Source organism: Falco naumanni, chromosome 9 (genome assembly GCF_017639655.2).
Source record: "Falco naumanni isolate bFalNau1 chromosome 9, bFalNau1.pat, whole genome shotgun sequence".
NCBI classification, from domain to species: Eukaryota; Metazoa; Chordata; class Aves; order Falconiformes; family Falconidae; genus Falco; species Falco naumanni.
In genome coordinates, this window is record NC_054062.1 from 8732013 (window position 1) to 8750289 (window position 18277).

General features: G+C 52.6%; 1 protein-coding gene across 1 annotated transcript; it reads left to right on the forward strand.

Annotated features, from left to right (window-relative positions):
* The first annotated feature begins 2697 nt into the window (after positions 1–2697).
* On the forward strand, positions 2698–10601 carry MYMK (myomaker, myoblast fusion factor). Its single transcript, XM_040607348.1, has 5 exons — positions 2698–3087; positions 5523–5637; positions 8095–8243; positions 9239–9355; positions 10448–10601. Exons 1-5 carry the CDS (start codon positions 2953–2955, stop codon positions 10592–10594), a joined length of 663 nt encoding a protein of 220 aa, XP_040463282.1. The 5' UTR covers positions 2698–2952; the 3' UTR covers positions 10595–10601.
* The last annotated feature ends 7676 nt before the right edge of the window (positions 10602–18277 follow it).

The following is an 18277-nucleotide window of genomic DNA, read 5'->3' on the forward strand; positions in this document are numbered from 1 at the left end:
AGGAGAATATACTGTCAATCCTCTCAGCTGGCACAGAGCCCTCATCCTCCACTCCAGTGTATATAATACTTTCAAACTATTATCCTCATATTAAAAATAAATCTATCTGTGTCTCTCTCCCTCAGCGCAATGTGTGAGTTAAAAGGTAGAAGCGCTCACAGAAAGTCATGGTTAACGTTACCCTGGAAGGATCCAGGACAGCATACCAGAACCTGGGTTTGGCATCTGGGAACCAGTTTTCAGCCATATGTATCACCGTTCCTGCGTGCAACTCCGGTCCACACAAAATTAGCCCTGTGGAATGTAGATTTAAAATTTGCTTTCCAGAAGTACTTAAATGCAGGAGCTAAAATCTGCTCTTTCTACATTTCCTACCTGTACAGGAGAGAAGGAAGAAAGTCCTGGCCCTTTGTTATTTGGGTTCCTTCCCGGGAAGGTTTGCAAAGCCCACGTCTAGTATTGCGGTTTGTTTGCAGCCTGAACAAAGACCTTTTAAGCAGCAGCTCCCGACAGGAGCTCACCACCTGCCTGCCCCTTGCCTTGCAGTTTACTTTGGGGTCTCTTTTTCAATAATAGCTGGAACACGTGTGCAAGCCGGTGTGATTTTTTTTTTTTGCTCTATGCCTACAGCACTGGCTGCAAACCAAACGCCAGCCCGGGGTGTGCAGCTGGGAGAGAAAAAATAAAATAAAATAAAATAAAAAAATCAAAACTCCAACAACCTGTGGAACGTTTTCTTGCTCCTGAGAGCTCCAATGCTTCCCTGCTTGGCAGAGAGCTTGCCATGGCTGGCACTTGTTGCATCCAGCAGCCAATGGGGTTTCCTTTCCAGTGGGCTCCAGCTAGACTTTGGGCAGAGGATGAGGGCGAGGGGGATACATTTAACAACTGCTTGATCATATTTTTCACCTGATGCCATTTGGCTTGTTGCACAACCACCATCCTTGCACGTCCTTGCAAATGGTGGCTTGTTGCACAACTGCCATGTCCTTGCAAATGGTCCCATGAGGACAAGGGGGGCTGCTTTGCACCCAGGTGTGGAAGTTTGTCCTCACCAACAGGCTGTTGTGTTTTCCCCTCTCTGACACCAACCTCATGGCCCCAAAAGCAGGGCAGACGTGGTTTTCTTAGCCAGGAATCCAGAGCAGCTTGTGCAACCAGCTAACCCCAACCCCACTCAAAACCCTCCTGGAGACAAGCCCTGCTGTGCAGCATGCAGCAGCCCCAAGCACCTTCCTCGATCCAAGCAGCTCATGCAAGAATAACACGGAATAACGGATCCGTCTGAGGATATGGCACAGAAAAGGGACAGGGTACTTCGGGGCGTGCTGGCACTCAGCTCCGCTTCCTGCTCAGTGCTGGACACCTGGGGAGAAGCAGGGTATTTATGTGCTGGATTGGAGGGATTAATTTTCATGGTAAATAGGGACACCAGAGTTTTTCACTATTTGTTAGTAGAAATACAATTTTGCAGGGTTTTGTGGTGAGTTTATGGCTTGCCCAGGCGGGAGGGTGGCTGGAGACATGGTGCTCCATCCTGCGGAGGGATGCTGCCTGCAGCCAGCCAGAGAACGTGGATGGATCCTGCAATATCGGCTAAAAATGGGAGCCCCTACCCAACTCGTCTCAGTGGTACCCCAAGGACGGCTCCCAGCACAGCCCTCTCGGGTCACTGCTTTAATGCTGTTGTGCCATTCTCACCGCGCACACAACACCCCCTCACTCCCCCTCCCGGAGCCCTTTCCAACTTAGCTGGAGTGGTTTAAAAAGCATTTTTTTTCTCCGTGCATGCCTGCCTTTCCACCGGACCCCCTCCTGGGGGACAGGCGAGCCCATCCTACCGGCCTCAGAAATGGTGGCTCATATCACAGCTCGCACCCTCCTCCCCAAACCCGCCGCCACAAAGGCGGTTGCTCAAGCATAGCATTCCTGCTCCCTGGGTCCCGGGAACAGCTGTACCGAAAAGATGCCGAGAATCCCTGCGAGGCTCCAAGGAAAAGATATTAACCCAGGAGGGGAGCAGCAGTGATATAATAAAAAGTCATAATAAAAGAGAAGCCACTGAGTGGATTAGCAGCCCAAACGCCGCTTGGCTTTTGGTCTCCTTTCCTCCAGCTTTTCCGCGCTGCACGACAGATCTGCTCAAATTCCTCCACCCCAGAGACGCTCAGCTCCTGAATTTCAGACAGATATCCTGGAGGTGTCCGCGCTGCAAAGGGCATGGCTGAGAAACCTAACTGCACATAACTCCGCCCGGGTGCACAGGAGGGCACGCAGGCACCCGCAGCAGGCGTTAGATGCTGCATCACACCAGCTCCCGATGCCCGTGCTCCCCTAGAGCAGGGTCACCCTCCCAGGTATGCCCTCGAAGGGAAATAAAAGGCAGATCTGGAGCTTGGTGTGTATTTCTCAGGCATGGCAAAGGTAGCAGGACACGTCTCACTGTTTTAAAAACCCCTCGTACCTGCCGCGTACCGGTTCTTCCCTACTTTGTGCCAGCACCATCCCTCGTTTTTCCCTACCGGGCTGCTCCATCAGCACTGACCCCCACTCGGCATGGGGGCAGTGGGATGCAGAGGTGAGGTGTCCCCATGGCGAGCTAGCAAATCCGCAGTCCTCGCCCACCACGCACCCAGGTCTGACACCCAGCACAAGGCGTGCAAGGACAACATTCCCTTTCGCTCCTTTAGTAACAGCCAGGGCCATACCGGGGGCACAGAGCATCTGCTGCCAGGAGCCGCCGGCTGCGTCAAGAATTTCGCTGCTGGGGAGACACAGGAGCGAAGGGGGCGGCTGTGGCGGTGGTGGCAGCAGCTGTTCCCTGCCCGCAGCCCTCCCGGCCACGCAGGGCATTTAAATTTCAAAACACACTCCACACGGCTGTTTTCTCCACCGTCCCCATCCAGCTCACAGCGACCCTGTCCCCGGGAGCCACCAGCCTGTAAGGCACCCATGGGTTCGCTGGTGGCCAAGCTCCTTCTGCCCACCATCAGTACCTTGGTCTTCCTCCCCACCATCAGCATCGCAGCCAAGCGGCGTTTCCACATGGAAGCCATGGTTTACTTCTTCACCATGTTCTTCGTGGCGGTAAGATGTCCCCATACCCCTCCCCGTGTGTTCCATCCCCTCAGACACCCTCTGCATCAGGTCTCCACTGGGCAGGGCAGCTGGGTCTCACCCAAGAGCAGCGAGCATGACCCCCAGAATATCCATTTTCATTTTTTCCCCGCTGTGTGTGGTGCTGAGTAGCTGATTCTTCAGTTTAGGATGTCCTAAGGGGTGGCCTTACATAGATTTAATGGTGTTTTACGATTGTGAGGTTAGGGAGAGGGTCTGGGTGCAAAGAGACTTGGATTGATTCGCAATGTTTTGGAGCTGTTTTTTGTCTTTGTTTTATAGCTGTTAAGTGGCCATGCTGAATTTGGGGTTTAAATTGTATCCAGAGCCTCTTGCTATGCTTCTGTCGTTTTAGCCAAAAGCACGTAGTCGAATTATTGATTTTGCAATTGCTAACTGGTGATGGGAGTAATGGTGGAGTCAGGGAAGTTTCTGTACAAGGAAAGACTAAAACATGCTGCTGAGCTATCAAAACCAATAATTATCAAACCCTCACCCCGGCAGAGTGTTTGAAAATGCGTGTTTCACCAGGCTCTGAATCGCCCTGCCTTCTCTTGCACGGGAATAACTAGTAGAGAAAGTCAGTCGTCTGTACACAGAGAAAATAATTCATACTCTGGCTCCCAGTGATAAGCTGCCCTGCGCTTTGTACTACTGCTAAATGCCTCTGTACACACACTGGTTGAGCACCCAAAGCAGCATTCCCACTGGAAAAATTCTCCTATTTAACCCCATGGCAATGCCGTGCTAAAGAATATGAAGAAAATAGCTCAGCAACCCAACCAACGTTGCATTTGCCTCTTCTCCCCACCCGTCTCAAGGTGTCTCATGAGGGTTGTCACATCGCTGGCACAGAGACAGAGAAACTGAGGCAGGGAGTAGGTAAAGGACCTGTCCAGTGTGAAAAGCTCTTCTGCAGCATCAGGGCTGTGAACCAGGAGGGTCTCTTATTCCCAAGGATCCACCATGCAAGCCTCCAATGAAAGCACGATGCAGGGGAAGAAATTCTGCCAGTTCCATAAAAACTACAGGACAGTTAATAAAAACGTCCCAATCGAGCCCCCCCCCCCCCCCCCCCCCCCCCCCCCCCCGCCCCCCAGCTCCCCAGGGAAGCCAGACAGCTACAATTTCATTTTGCACTGGGTTTGTGTCTGCTCCACCTCCCCAAGAAGTCAGTAGGAAAATTGGCATGCGTTTCCACTGGAGGTGGAACAGGTCCTCGCCGAAGAGATTGCAGAGGCAAAATATCTGTGCGTGGGGAAGGAAGGGAAGGCAGCTGCCAGCATGGTTGGGGGGGTAGGAAGGGCAGCAGCTGCTGCTATTGCCTTTCTTGTAGCATCCCACTCCTCCTCCCCCAGGAGACCTCATCAGAGCAGTGAAAGCATATGTCCATCGCAGACAAGTGCTGCGACGCTGGCCAGAAACACGCTCTTTGTCTTCCACCCTTTCTTCCCCCTGTCTCCAGACTCCCCAGACCCAATCTCAAACAGGGAAAAGAATTACGGCCGTGGTGCAATCTTTTCTAGAAACCACAACGAGCCAAAAGACTTGCAGCAATTCCCATTATAAATAATATCAGCATCCCCGCTGGGCCATGACAGCGAGGATTGTTCCAAGGGCGCCCTGCCAAGCAGTAAAGGGACTTCTTCAGAAACAGCAAAGCACGCGGGTGCTACCACTAGAAAACTCGCAGGGCTGAGTGCTCGGCGGAAAAGGCGAGCGCCAGGCAAACACTGGGAGCATTCCTCTGATTGCACTGGAAAATTTCTCTTGGCTTGGTTTGCGTTTATGTTGCATGACAATGGGTTTTTTGCAAATAACCTAATCAATGAGCTAATGGGCAGCAGGAACCAGCAGCTTTTAAGGGAATGCACTAATGAGTGAATTCCCCAGCATTCAGACTCTGGCCATATAAATCCTATTTAGCCTGGACAGTGACCTGGCATCCATACACATTTCATCAGGACACTCATTTTGAATTGTTTTACAAGAATCTTTCGCAATTAGAAACATAACCCCAGAGCCTTCCTTCTGCTGGAGAGGACGTCCCTGCACTGCCTGGGGCTCAGCTTGCAGCAGCTTGGTCATCAGATTGCACATTCTGGCACAGACCAAGAGGCAAACTAAATCTCGTCCACAAATAATTTGTGCTAAGAGGGAAGAATGCTGATTGTCAGGCGATTTGCAATTGGGAACGGTGACATTCTCTTTCAAATATATTCATCACTGTGTACCAGTGATCCTGGTATATTCGAGGCTGTTCTGTTCTGCTGGCCATCCTCTCCACAGCCATGCCAAAGCTGTTTCAACAAGTTGGTAAGAGCCTTTACCCTGCTGGTGTGTGTGTAAGGACCTAGTTTTATAATGCTTTTTTTTCTCTTTTTTTTTTTTTTTTTTAATAATAGATTTACCATGCATGTGATGGCCCTGGTTTATCAGTGCTGTGCTTCATGCGCTATGATATCCTGGAGTACTTCAGCATCTACGGAACAGCCCTGTCCATCTGGGTGTCCCTGATGGGTAAGCACTGGTATCTCGTGGTTCCTGCAGGTCACCAGCATCTGGGGGTCAGGCAGGGCTTGTCAGCATCGCTGGTGGGACAGTTAGTGGGTACAGTCCCCAGAAATGCTGTTGCCTTTGAGCTCCCATCTCCAAGACTTAGCTCTGAGGCTGTCTTTTATGGAACTCAGCCCGTGCTATGGTTTAATCCATTTTTATACCATTAATGCCTTGGAAAGCCATCCCACTCGGTGGGGCTCAGCCACAGATGAAAACTGTCCTGAGTGGTGGCTGGGGAAGTTTTACTCTCAGAGGTAAGGAGAGCTCTGGTGTTCGTGTCAGTCGGGTGTTCCTCTGCCTTCACCAGCTCTTACGCATGTCCTTACAACAGCAGATTTATTTCAAGTTGGCAAGTAACACATGCTGCCTTGTGCTTTAGTTCAAGGCAGGACAGTACTGTGAGATGACTTACTTGGAAACCTCCTATATCAGGGAATCTCCCATTGCTCCTCATTTTCCCCATCCTGACCCCATCAGCTTGTCCTGTCCTGACGTGGGGGCACTAAGAAGCGCAGAATCTGTCACTGCCCTTGGCAGCACACAAATCAAAGTGGTTTAGTTGTAACAAATATATCTTCCTTGTTTATCAAAAGCCTGGTCTGGGATGACGGGAAATCTTAGATCTGCTTAGAAAAAGCAGAAATATATTTCACTTCCTCTTTATTAAAACTCCTGACCCTTGTCCTGTTACTCAGTTTTCTTTTTCCCACAGTCCCTTCACTCTTTTTTTTCCTCATTTTGTTCCTTATTTGCCACTGAAACAAGGTATAATAGAAATGAAAAAAAAAAAAACACAACAGAAACTAAAGAAGGATGAGAACTTCAAACCTATTATTTTCCCATTTTACCAACATGTTTTTTTTGAAAGACATGAGTATTTCTGACAGGAGAGTAGGGGTGAGGGGAGGGAGATGAGGGGACGGTCACTTTCCAACAGCAAAGGCTTTGCTCAGCAGGTTTGAACCATCTCTAGCACCCGCGTGGCCAGTCTCACTCCAGCCAGGCAGCGTCCCCAGCCCTTTTGATGCTGTACTGGGGTCACCGCACTGATGTACAGCCCCAAAATGCCTGCAGGACCTTCGCCTCTGCACCTTGGGGCTCCAGGGATGATGCAGGACCTCTGGCTGAGCTGGGAGAGCTCCTGCAGCCCCTGAGCCCAGTATGAGCTGCGGGGCAGCATCCCCTCTGCCAGGCACAACTCCATCCCTCCTCCCTTCACCACCAAGCCATGCAGACAGCAGCATCCCCCTTCCAGGGCATGCATCTAGATAAATCTTCCATGCGGTGAAAAATTAGTTGGGAAAATATTAACCTTAGAAACAGCTCTGTTCCCCCAAGGTGCAAGTCCCAGGGTGGGCTCCCATACTGTTCATGGCACCTCAGCACTCTCTGCTTGGCTAGAAAAGGCAAAGGAGGCGAATCACCTCTGAAGGGCATTTTCAGCAGATAACAGCAGTGTCAGGGTAGGGCAGAGCTGATCCAGACACTTTGGCTCCTTGCAGAAAAATTCAACTTGATTGCTTCATTACTGCATTCAAAAACCTTGCAAAAAAATACAAATCCTGGACTACGATGTTTAAAATATTGACCCACAGGGAAACAACAGAGATTAAAATGCGGACATTATCCCTTAGTCAAACTCCCTATAAAACCACGATCCAAGGACATGGAAGGTGTGGTGACTGAAGCCCAGGGAAGCCTCTCACTGTGGCTTGTAAAGCCCGAGCACACATGTGCGGACGCAGACCCTTGGGCACGCTTCCCGGAATGCAAATCCAGGACAGCCATAACACAGCTGTGCGAGCTGGAAAAGCATGGAGCCCACTGGGATCCATAACTTTTATCAGTTATTACCCCATTCTGTGCTAAACAAAAGCCTCTAATAATTTACTCACACTGGTGACTTCCAGCTTGCAAACCTCAGGCAGGTGCCGGCACGGCTGGACAGCCTGGTCCCCATCACACCAGCGAGCACGGTCCTACCGGCGTGACAGAGGCTGCATCGGGGTGAGCCGGCAAGTTTGGGAGGGTTAGAGATGTAGGGTGAACCCAAGAGCCAACAGTGGGCTCACTGGGTGCAAGTGTCTTTGCAATCGCCTTTGCAATCACCTCTGACTTCTGGGTTGCAGCAGGCAAGGGAAATACGGGTGGGAAATCCCCTTTAGCTTCCACATGCAAACTGAACATAACACCCCCAAAGTCAGCTCCTGGGCCCACCACTCAGATGCCTCAGCATGGTTCGCTTTGCCCCCCTGTGCCTCAGTTTCCCCAGCTGTAAGGCATAAGAAGGGCAACCCAGACCTGGAGGCAATGCTGAGGGTCCCCAGGGCAGGTGGGACAGACCCCAGTAAGGCTTTAGGGGAACAGTGGAGGAATAGGGTGGGTGAGCTGATGTTCCTTGTGCTCGGTGCTGTGCAGCCCTGGCAGAGTTTGACGAGCCAAAGAGATCAACCTTCATCATGTTCGGCGTCCTCACCATCGCTGTGAGGATCTACCATGACCGCTGGGGCTACGGCGTCTACTCGGGACCCATCGGGACAGCTGTCCTGGTGATAACGGTGAAATGGGTACGTAGGGAGGGGCACCGTGCCGGGGCTTTGTGGGATGCTCGTGGCGGGGAAGCGGCTGAGCCTTGCACAGAGAGGTCTAACCTGTGCCAGCCGTTTCATCCTCAAGGTCCAGCTCTCACAGCACAGGCCATCACGGTGATTAAACAGCACTTTTCCTTCAACCCAAGCAGAAAGCAGGCAGACAGCAAGCAGCTTTTGTGATAAACACCAGATTTGATTAGTCTGAGCCATCTACCACATCTCCTGTCCCTGCGTTTCTAATCAGGAGGATCATATTTATGGAGTTTTTACAGCTACTCAGAGGCAGAGGGGTCTGGTGAACTGCCCCGGAGCTGGTGGAAGATGTGCATAAAATGCAGTGATAAAGTGGGAAGGAATCTGCCTGTAGTCTGCCTGAATGTGGCTGGGACAGTCGGGCACCATGCTGCAGCCTGTGCCCTGCTCACAGCTGATGCTGTGGACCCAGGCAGGACTGCGTTGGTGGAGCCACTGGCAGGAGCAAGCAAGGAGAAGGATTCAGTGACGGGATAAAAATTGCAGAAAGATGCTGCCCAGCATCATGGAAATACTGTGATGCAAGTCCCAGCTATATACCGTCACTAAGCCTCGTCTGGCTGCCCAGCCAGCAGCTAAAAGCAAGTGGCCACGATGGGGAGGGGATGGGCAAGGAGGGGACCACCTTGAATCCCCCAGCCCGCAGATGCTCTGCGGGGATCTGCTCTCCTAGAGACTGGGTTTGTGAGGGCACATACTCCCTGAGCTGGGTTTGGGGTTGAATATTAAGAAAACAGTATTATGCTCAGGAATGAAGCAGGAGGACCTGCTGCCACAGGTCGGAGGTGCTTCCCGTGTGCCAGCAGCCCCCGCAGCCTGGGGCAGCCGGTCTGTGGGCTCGGTGTGGTTTTATTTCAGCATTCATGGGATCTTTCGGATGTGGAGCAGCCAGCTAAATCCGGGTGAATACGCTTGGTATGCTCTCTCTTTCCTTCCAGCTACAAAAGATGAAAGAGAAGAAAGGGCTCTATCCCGACAAGAGCGTCTACACCCAGCAGATCGGTCCTGGCTTCTGTTTCGGGGCGTTAGCGCTGATGCTGAGGTTCTTCTTTGAGGTACCTCTTTGCACACTCAATCACCCTAACTTTACAAGGTGTAAAGGACATTACCAAGATAGGAGACCTCCCCCTTCACACCACTGGGGTGCATCCAGCCTTGGCCAAAGCCCAGCTGAAGCGTGGGTCTCCGGGGCTGGCGTGCCGGGGGCTGGCAGCAGGGATGAGGGTCCCTCCCTTGTCCCCATCCCAGCCCCTGGCCTGTTAACTGCAGCGTGGGCAGGGACAGATGTGACAGCAAGTGACACACAGGGTGATGCTCAATCTCTTTCCCCCCTGTGAAGTGAGTCACAAGGACAGGGGCCATGCTTTTGTCAGCCATACATGGTCCTCAGAGTGGCTTTGTCAAATGCAAGCAGGGTTTTTTGGAAACTGGGCATGGGTGACTTAAGGACACCTTGCAGAGCCACAACAGGGACTGGCTACAACCCAGTCATGGCCAGATCCAAAGCTGGCTCACGCCGAAGAAAAGACTCTCACTTGACTCCCAGGGGCACTCAATCCCGTGTTTATAACCTTTTGCTCTTGCCGCTGGCCAGTCCGCCTGTCCTGCACGAAAGGGTCTGTCTGTCCCACACAGGGATGATGATAACCCCCTGCTGCAGCTGCCGCTCGCGCCTGCACTCAGCCCTGCCGTTACGGCTGCTCTGTGCATTGGGAGCTGCGAGATACAACCTCACAGTCATCCCCAAGGATTATTTTTCAAAGCATTTAGTAATTGCAAATTCTAGCAGAACATAAAAATGTCACTTAGCAGAAAGTGCCTCCCCCCGCGCCTCGGCCTCGCCGCCGCGTCCTTTGCGGGGTAATGAAACACTTCATTCAAGAATTGGGAAATGTGCAAATTAGAATGTGTTAAATCCACTTTGCTGCTTTTTTTTTTTTTTTTTTTTTTTTTTTTTTCTTTCTTAAGGCATGGAAATCCTTTCTTCTCTTACAGCAAAAAGAGGCAGAAGGCTCAGGAATATTTTTTTTATTCCTTTCTTTTCGGCTACTTGTAGAAACCTAACGTTTTGCACCTAGCGCAGAGCCCTCCAGCACCACTGCTCCTGCGGCCCCGGCAGGTCTCACTAACGCTCTCCCCGCTTGCAGGAGTGGGACTACACCTACGTGCACAGCTTCTACCACTGCGCCTTGGCCATGGCCTTTGTGCTGCTGCTGCCCAAGGAGAACAAGAAGGCCGGGAGCACCGGGACCCCTGCAAGGCTCGACTGCTCCACGCTCTGCTGCTGCGTCTGAGTCGCCCGGGCGAGCGGGCACTGGCTTTTCTGCTCCTGGGATGATGGAGGGGTGCAGCCAAAAGCAAAATGCCTGCCCACTGCATTTTCCTCTGGGACACTGGCATCTTCTCCTACCAGCCCGTGGGATCTGCTTCCCTGGAAAGTCTTCACCTTTCTACCATCAGCCCTAGTAGAGGTTGCGCTTCCAGTTTACTACATACCTGTACCTCTCCCTGGGGAAGCACTCAGCTGGGCTGTGACCCTGTCCCCTCTCCCAGGAGACCCTTGCACTCTCAGGCTATGTCACCAGGCAGGCTGTCCCTTGCACTGGCCCAGGAGAACGTGAGTCGTCCCCTGTGTGCAGGTTCGCCCAGCCTGAGCACACAAGGCTTTGTTTGCAATGCCCAATTAACAGAACCTGTATTTTTGTGAGATATTTACTATTTTATTTATGCATTCTCTTGATGTAAATAATACATACTAACAAAGACTTTGCAAGTGTGCAATGCCAGCATTTCTTAAGCGGTGCAAGAAACTTCCCAGCCCCGCTCCGCTCAGTCGAGGGCAGATGCCAGCCCCAAAGCAGAGCTGTGGGCACGGCCACCCCCTCCCCTGCCCACAGCCCCCCAGCCTGGAAGGAGGTGCAACATTGGGCACTTTGTCTTTGCAGACCTGCCCGGGTGGTGCAGGCAGCAGGTGCGCTTGCAGAGAGCCTCATTAGTATGGAAAGTACATGGAAAATTAGAGGCAGGGAAAAGAAGCTCCTGGAGGGAGGGGAAGGGCTGTAAGCCTATAACATCTCCTCTAACAGACTATTTACTATAGTAGAAGTGTATGATTTATTTAGACTGTCTGGGAAAAATGCCAAGACTATATGTCATGGACAATTAGAGCAGTATTGATATACAGTGATGTCCACAGAAAGCCCACATTAAGCCTGGGTTCCTCTGGAAGAGAAATCCACCCCAGTCATTCATCAGAGCAACTTCCTGCAACGGGGCAACAACCAAATCTGAATGAGCTTCCAACAAAAACACAAATGAATTATGAACCCTCGAGCATCCAAGAGTCACTGGCAAGCGGTGGCACAGCCGATGCAGCTGCATGCAGAGGCAATGCTAGCAAAGAGTTTTCGAAGGGTCCACCAGCACCTAAACCAACACAGCACACCAGGTCTTCTTCAGCATCCAGCCCCCCAGGGTGTTTTGCAAGATGCTCTGAGGGTTTGCGTGCAACACTTTCCCCACTGTTTGTACACTACTGGAGTACTTTGCCATGTGAGGACTCTCAGAGCATCCCCAAAAAACAGTCCCAAGTGCTCCAACTTCTAACTCAGAGCTGAGAGCAAGGAGCAACTTGGCACCGCACCCAAGAGCCAGCTCTGAAGGTGTGCAGCTGCTTCCCGAGGGGTCACCCACATGGGTGTCCCACAGCCAGGGCCACCCTGGCTCTCACTGAGCCACCCAGAGCGCATCTCTGGGTGTGCTTTACCCCATGTGCAAATACGCAGCGCTGACCCCCCAGCAGCCCGAGTAGCAGTGCCAGCAGCCTCCATCCCTCCACACACCCTTTGCTGCTGCTTGCAGCCCCTGATCAGAGGCACCCTGACCTCCCTGGCTCATTTGGTGGCTGTTTGACCCCTCCTGGACTGCGGTGATGTGCGTAGCCCTGCAGAAAACCCTGGGCAGCGCAGCCACGGGGAGAGCCTTGTGCAGTTAAAGCACTGGGAGAAGAGGCAGTGGGAGAAGAGGCACTGGGTAACTGCAGTGCCTTACTGTGGCTGAGCAAGAGGGAGAAAAGTTTGGCAAACCTCTTGCAAACACGCAGGGCACATTAGCTAAGGGCCAGCTGAGTAAATGAAAGCTCCTGCTCCCACCTGCCATGTATTCAGGTGTTACACCAAAAAAAAACCAACGCAAAAGTGTATTGCACACCATAAAATCCCAGGCAAGGTTTCCTTTTTCTCCTCTCTCTGCTGATGCCCCAGGCTGCTGTGCAAAGCTCCATCCCTTTGCACCCCCGTGCAGGACCAGCACCCACACTCGGGGCCCAAATGCAGCCAGGCGCGTCTGCAGGGTGCTCCCCGCGGCATCAGCCCCGCACCGGTGGCAGCAGCCGCTGCGGCAGCACCGGGCACCCCGACACCCTGCAGGAAGGGGCACGGGCTGAATTCGCTATCACCCCTGCAGGATATCCCCTGCAATACAAATGCAGGGAAATATTATAAACATTTACAGCAACGTAGACAAAACAGTCTCTTGTAACCTTTTAGCGCTGCCGAGAGCTTTGCCTGTAAGAGCTCTTGAGCCCCTGCCAAAAATTCTTGCTGTTTTCATAAGAGTAGGTGTTTTTGTCTAAGGTGCAGTCTGAGTGCTGTGACCTTTGTCATGTCTGCTACTGAAATTTCCTGCTTCTCTGTTATTCTCTTCTTTGGTAAGACGATATGAAACCCAAAACTTTTATTGCCCCTTTTAAAGCGTCTTTATAGCTCCCCGTCTACTTCATATACTGTCTTATTCTCAAATGCTGGGATATTACTTATGGGATCCGGGCTTGATGCTGCAAAAGGCATTTGGGTTTCACGAAGCCCAAACCGCCTGGGCTTTTTTAAGATCAGCCGTGGAGGGGGAAGAAAAAAAGAACGAAAAAAGGAAAAAAGGAATGAGAGGGGAGGGACCGGGCTTTCCGCTCCGGAGGCATCGGCATCTGCTACCAGCACAGCAGCAGAGCAGCGACAGGGGCGGGCAGGAGCCTGCCAGCTCCCTCCTGCTCTGCGATGCCTCCCCAGGCACGAAATCCCCTTTGCTTTGTGTCTGGGCCAGCATGGGGTGCCCGCTGGCCCCGTGGGGACAGCATTGCATGGCCTCTTCCCATGACTCCATCCCTTGCCAGCTCTGCCCTGGAGCCGGCAGCTCAGATGTGGCCGGACACCGCAGTTGGTGCCGAAGCTGATGTGCAATGGCTGGGGCACATCTGCCCCGGAGCTGGCACTGGGGGAGGCCAGCCCTGCTCACGGGGCTCCCACGCACCCCATTTCCCCGCTCAGTTTCAGCGTCAGAACAGACCACACGAAGGACGTGCATCCCCAGGCAAGGGTCGATGCAAAGCCACAACAGCCAGGCACCGGTGCCAAGGCTTCGTGCTCCCATCCCATGCCTCCGGCTGCAGGGCATCACCTCCACCGCAAGCAGAGATCACAGCAGCAGGGATCTGCCAGGACCTCGCTCATCACTCCATGCTCCCCAGCATCCCCACCACGGGAGGAGCGGGGGCCCAGCATGCTGGAGGGGAGAGGGCTGCAGCCCCACCGGGGATCTGGCAGCAGGCGCAGGTGATGGTGGCCAGCCGGTGGCTCGATGGAACTGTCCCCTCCATGGGACACACATTCCCCCACGCTCACCTACGGCAGGGCCAGGACAAGAGGGGATTTAGGACCTACTCCTGCTCAAGGGGAGGCTTCCAGAGATGTCGAGTCGGGCTTGGTGCCAGCTAATCTTCCAGGCAAACTTTATCCAGATCCCTTTGGCTGCAGAAAGTGAAAAACTAGCCAGACCAAAACATAAAAACCTGGTTTCTGCTGCCAGCTGTATGGGGCACTCCAGAAAACACCTTATCACCATGTGATTTTGAAAGACCGCTTCGGGTTTTTTTTCCACACGTTGCTCTTCCCTCCTCACCCTCGAACTGCCGTCCCTCCATGCACGTTCCAGCTGTGAGCCAGCCCGGCCAGGTTAACTCACGGCTGGTGGGGCCAAAGCTTTCCTTCTAACCATTTTTATGCCCTTTAGGCCATGGTGACGCTCTCCCACTTCGGAAAGTGCTCCTGCTCCATCCTGAGGCACATGCAGCTCATTGGGAGTAGTGATGGATGACCCAAGGATATGCATCCACCAGAACTACCAGAAAAGTCCTGCCTGCTCTCTGGGAGGGCCAAAGAAACCTCACTTCCCTGGAAATTCAAGAGTGGTGATTTCTAGAGTGGATAGGGGCTGGAGCTCTGTGAAGAGCCCCAGGGAGAGGTCTTGCCCTGGGGTCCTCCATCGCCCTCCAGCTCTGATGTGCAAGATGTATCTGTGCTCTGTAAAAGGGAAAAAACAGCTCTGCAGGAGACAAGTGGTGTCATCACTGATGTCCTACACAGACCCAGGGTTCCACAGCCCTAGGACAGGGTACAGATGCACTATGAGAAACCAGCCCCATCCATCCGCCTGGAGAAAAGGGGAGATGGAGCAACTGAAGCACCTATCTGGGACCACTTGGTACCTCTCCACTTCGCTCCAGCTATCCCAGCCCCGATGCATATAATTTTCTGGTGTGCAAAGGTGGTATCCTGTGCTTCAGAGGAGTCAGAGGGCACCCAGAAAGAGCAGAGGGAGATTTGCTATGTCTGGTGCTGCTCTGCAGACACACCAACCACCTTTCTGCAGCAGCACAGGATGGAGTTAGAGCAGATGCAACAGCAGGGGTCAGGAAAGTGGTACCTCCTGCGTGGGTGCAAAGCAGCCTGACCCAGCACCAGCAAGAGAAAACAACACTGATGCATCAGGGGTTTGCTTAAAATAATGCCGTGCCGCATCCCAGCAGGTTTCTCTTCTCCTGATCTTTCTCCTCAGCCTTTCAGCAAGATTTTCAACCAAACTTTCCAGTCCAGTTGGCGTGGGGAGGGCAGCCCTGTCCCAGCACCACTCGGCAGCAATGGGGTGTTTTCAGGGCACGGATGAGCTCGGCTGCAGTGCTGCAGACAGGCTGAGCCGCTTGGCTCCCGGGGGGGCAGGCAGGGAGCCCCTCACACCCTCGCAGGTGTCCGCTCCCCCAGCAGCACTGGAGCCGGACACGGATGGTGGACTCAACCCAAGGGACCAAACCCCGACGCTGCATCCCTGAGCTGGGGAAGGACAGATGCAGAGCAGCCGGACTCTCTCGGCTCTTGCGGGGATGCTTTCACAGCTGCAAAAACCCGCTCCAGGTCCAGGTTCAGCGTCTCCAGCCTCCCCACTCCTCCGGCGGAGCGGTCCCAGGGAGCGGCGGTCCAAGGTTTTTGGTTTAGGCCAATCTCCCAGAAATTCTGTCATCATGCAGTGCATCACGCACACTCCCAGATCCGCATTACACAGAGGATGGCCCCGGTCCAACGCCTCTTAAAGTCAGTGGAAAAACCCTCCCTCACTACGATGGGAGCTGGCTCGGGCCATATATGATCTGACAGATACCATGGAGTGAGAGAAGTTGTTTTAATCTGGGAATATCTTGTGGCCCCAGAGCTTCTTCTGGAGACGGACAGGGCAGGGTGTCTGCAGAGCGGGTGCTGCTAAGAAAAGCTCCCAACCTTGCAACAGCCTTTCAATGAGCATTTAACGAACGTCGTTATCTGATCCATGTGCTCCGAATGCAAGGCAACCGCTCGGGTTTCCAACTGCACACATCATCTGATGCTCATAAAACGAGCTGATGTGTCTGGGAAGCCCCAGACCCGAAGAAACATTATTTCAGCGGGGGGAAAAGTCAATAATGCTTTAAAAAACACCCACGTGGACAGCAGGGACGGTGGTTGCTCTCCCCTGCTTACCTGTGGCTTTCCAGCAAAGCAAATGTTCACTGATAAAACTCACAATCTCCTTATAAAGGCAGAATCTGTTTTGCCTGTAAAAGGGAAGGTTTGGGGGAAGTTTTACACGCGTCTCTCCTCTCTTTATGTCTTTATTCGCATTTTCGTTTTCACAGTAGTTGAGCTAATCTGAACGGAGCAGGAGTGAGGGTCCAGGTTATAACCAAAGTATCGGGTAGCACCTTCACATCTGGAAGGGATTTTGACACAAGTTCTCCCAGACTGTTACAGACAGTTTAAAAGCAAAATCTGATAAATAGCAAATGTTTAACAAGTCAATAGGAAGCTGCATTTGCAAGAACATGTGGCTCTAACCGGTCTAGCACCGCCGCATTGCCAAGGCCCTTCAAATGCATACGCACACATACCTGCAGCATGCGGAGAGGGTTTGCCATGGCTCTGCCTGGTCCTGCTCTTAGTTACAGAGGGAAGGATTAAAGACAGATGTGTCCTTGTATGTCCAGACATGTCCAACAGCCTCTTCAAAGCCTGAGAAGGTCCTGAGCCTCCCTGCTTTGGTGGTAAGGGGCTTGCTTCGCCCTCCCAATCTAAACCAGGTCCCCTTTGTTTTCTGTATGCCCCTAGCCTTGCATTTGAAGTAGGAAAAGGGTAAAGGCTGCTAAATAGCTCAGGAAAGCATCCCAGAGCCCGTCCCTGCAAGCCTGCCTGCACATTGGGCACAGCCACCCCTGGCACAGGGGGTTTGGGGGCTGCACTGGCCAGTGAGGACCCGCTCAGGTCACTGCATGGGGGGTCAGAAGCACACAAGGTCTCACCCTAATTTTGCACAGATTGGGGTCCTTAAGAGCCTCAACCCACAAGCCAGAGGCGTTTGGACCTTTGAAAATCCTTTGCCATCCCTTAAGAGACGCAGCCACCTCGGGGCAGAGCCCCTGGCTGTGCGGGCAATGCTCTGCCAAGGAAAAGCGCCGTGGCAAGCAAAACATCCCGACACAAAAGCTCTTGCAGTGTTGCAACCCTGCCTGGTTTGGGGAGACTTCATACCAATAAACAAACGACTACCCAAAATGTGGTAAGAGGCATTAAAATAGAGAGAATTATGCAAAGAGGGGGGAGCAGAGTGGGAGACGGAGGAATAAGAAGTGACCAGGAAAACCACCAGAAACCCTCTGGGATGCCTGCCTATATTTAAAGATAATGTGTCCAGCCGTCTTGCCAAGTCCCACTCATTTGGAGCTGGGCTCATGTTTTGGATTAATTTTAAGGCAGTTCCTAAAGCATCTCACTCGCACAAGGAAGAATTTTTGCCTCCCTGGCCAAGGTGACCTTTTAAAAAATCTCACTCACTATTTTTCAACATCTCACTCATTTAAAATTGTCATCGCTCGGGAGCTGTGGGGCACGCAGTGCAGACAATTCCTTTTCTGGTGCTCACCAGCCCCATGGCCCTGGAGCATCCCGGAGGGGGGCTGGGGGTGGGTGTGAGGATGGGGGGCCAGGGGAGAAGAATTTCTCTGCAAGTCAGAACCTTCCCCTCTCCTGTAGGCATCACTCGACCAAGTGCTGAGAGCAGAAATCGCCCCTCCTGGATACCTGAGCCTCTCCCAGCACCCTACCACGGGCTGGCTGAAAGTTTTCCATGGAAACTAGTCTTCCACAGAACATAATTTTTTTAATTCAAATATTGTGTGGGTGCATGCATGTGCTCTCCAGACCAGTGCCTTTGTTCAAGGAAGGGAAAAGTAAATTGAAAATATTGCCCCACACTGTGACTGTTCCATTGCACATGGGTTTTCTGCTCAGCTCTTTGCTCAGAGCTGCTCCAGAAGGAGCCACCTCAAGACATGCCCCAGTTGCTTAGTCTCCATGGGGAGGATGAATTCAAAAGTTGTCACCCCCAGCCCCAACAGAGGGAGTTTTTGAGCAGAAACGTGAAAGTGGTCACTCCTAAAAACACCACCCAGCCCACCTTCTCACCCAGGCATCTGCAGCATCCTAATCGCCCTGGAATCCAAAGCACGTCCACGGCAGGGCCGTCAGATGCTTCCCATTTAGCTTAAACGTTTGCAAAATGCTCAGCCACTGACTCACCGCAAGACCTGGGGCGAGCCGGCAGGCTGGCAGTGCTCAGCTGCC

Excerpts from the sequence above, each read along its gene's own strand:
- MYMK (XM_040607348.1), top strand. The coding sequence starts at position 2,953 with ATGGGTTCGCTGGTGGCCAAGCTCCTTCTGCCCACCATCAGTACCTTG. Across the intron at positions 8,244-9,238 it reads TGGTGATAACGGTGAAATGG|CTACAAAAGATGAAAGAGAA; the intron begins GTACGTAGGGAG and ends CTTTCCTTCCAG. Across the intron at positions 9,356-10,447 it reads TGCTGAGGTTCTTCTTTGAG|GAGTGGGACTACACCTACGT; the intron begins GTACCTCTTTGC and ends CCCCGCTTGCAG.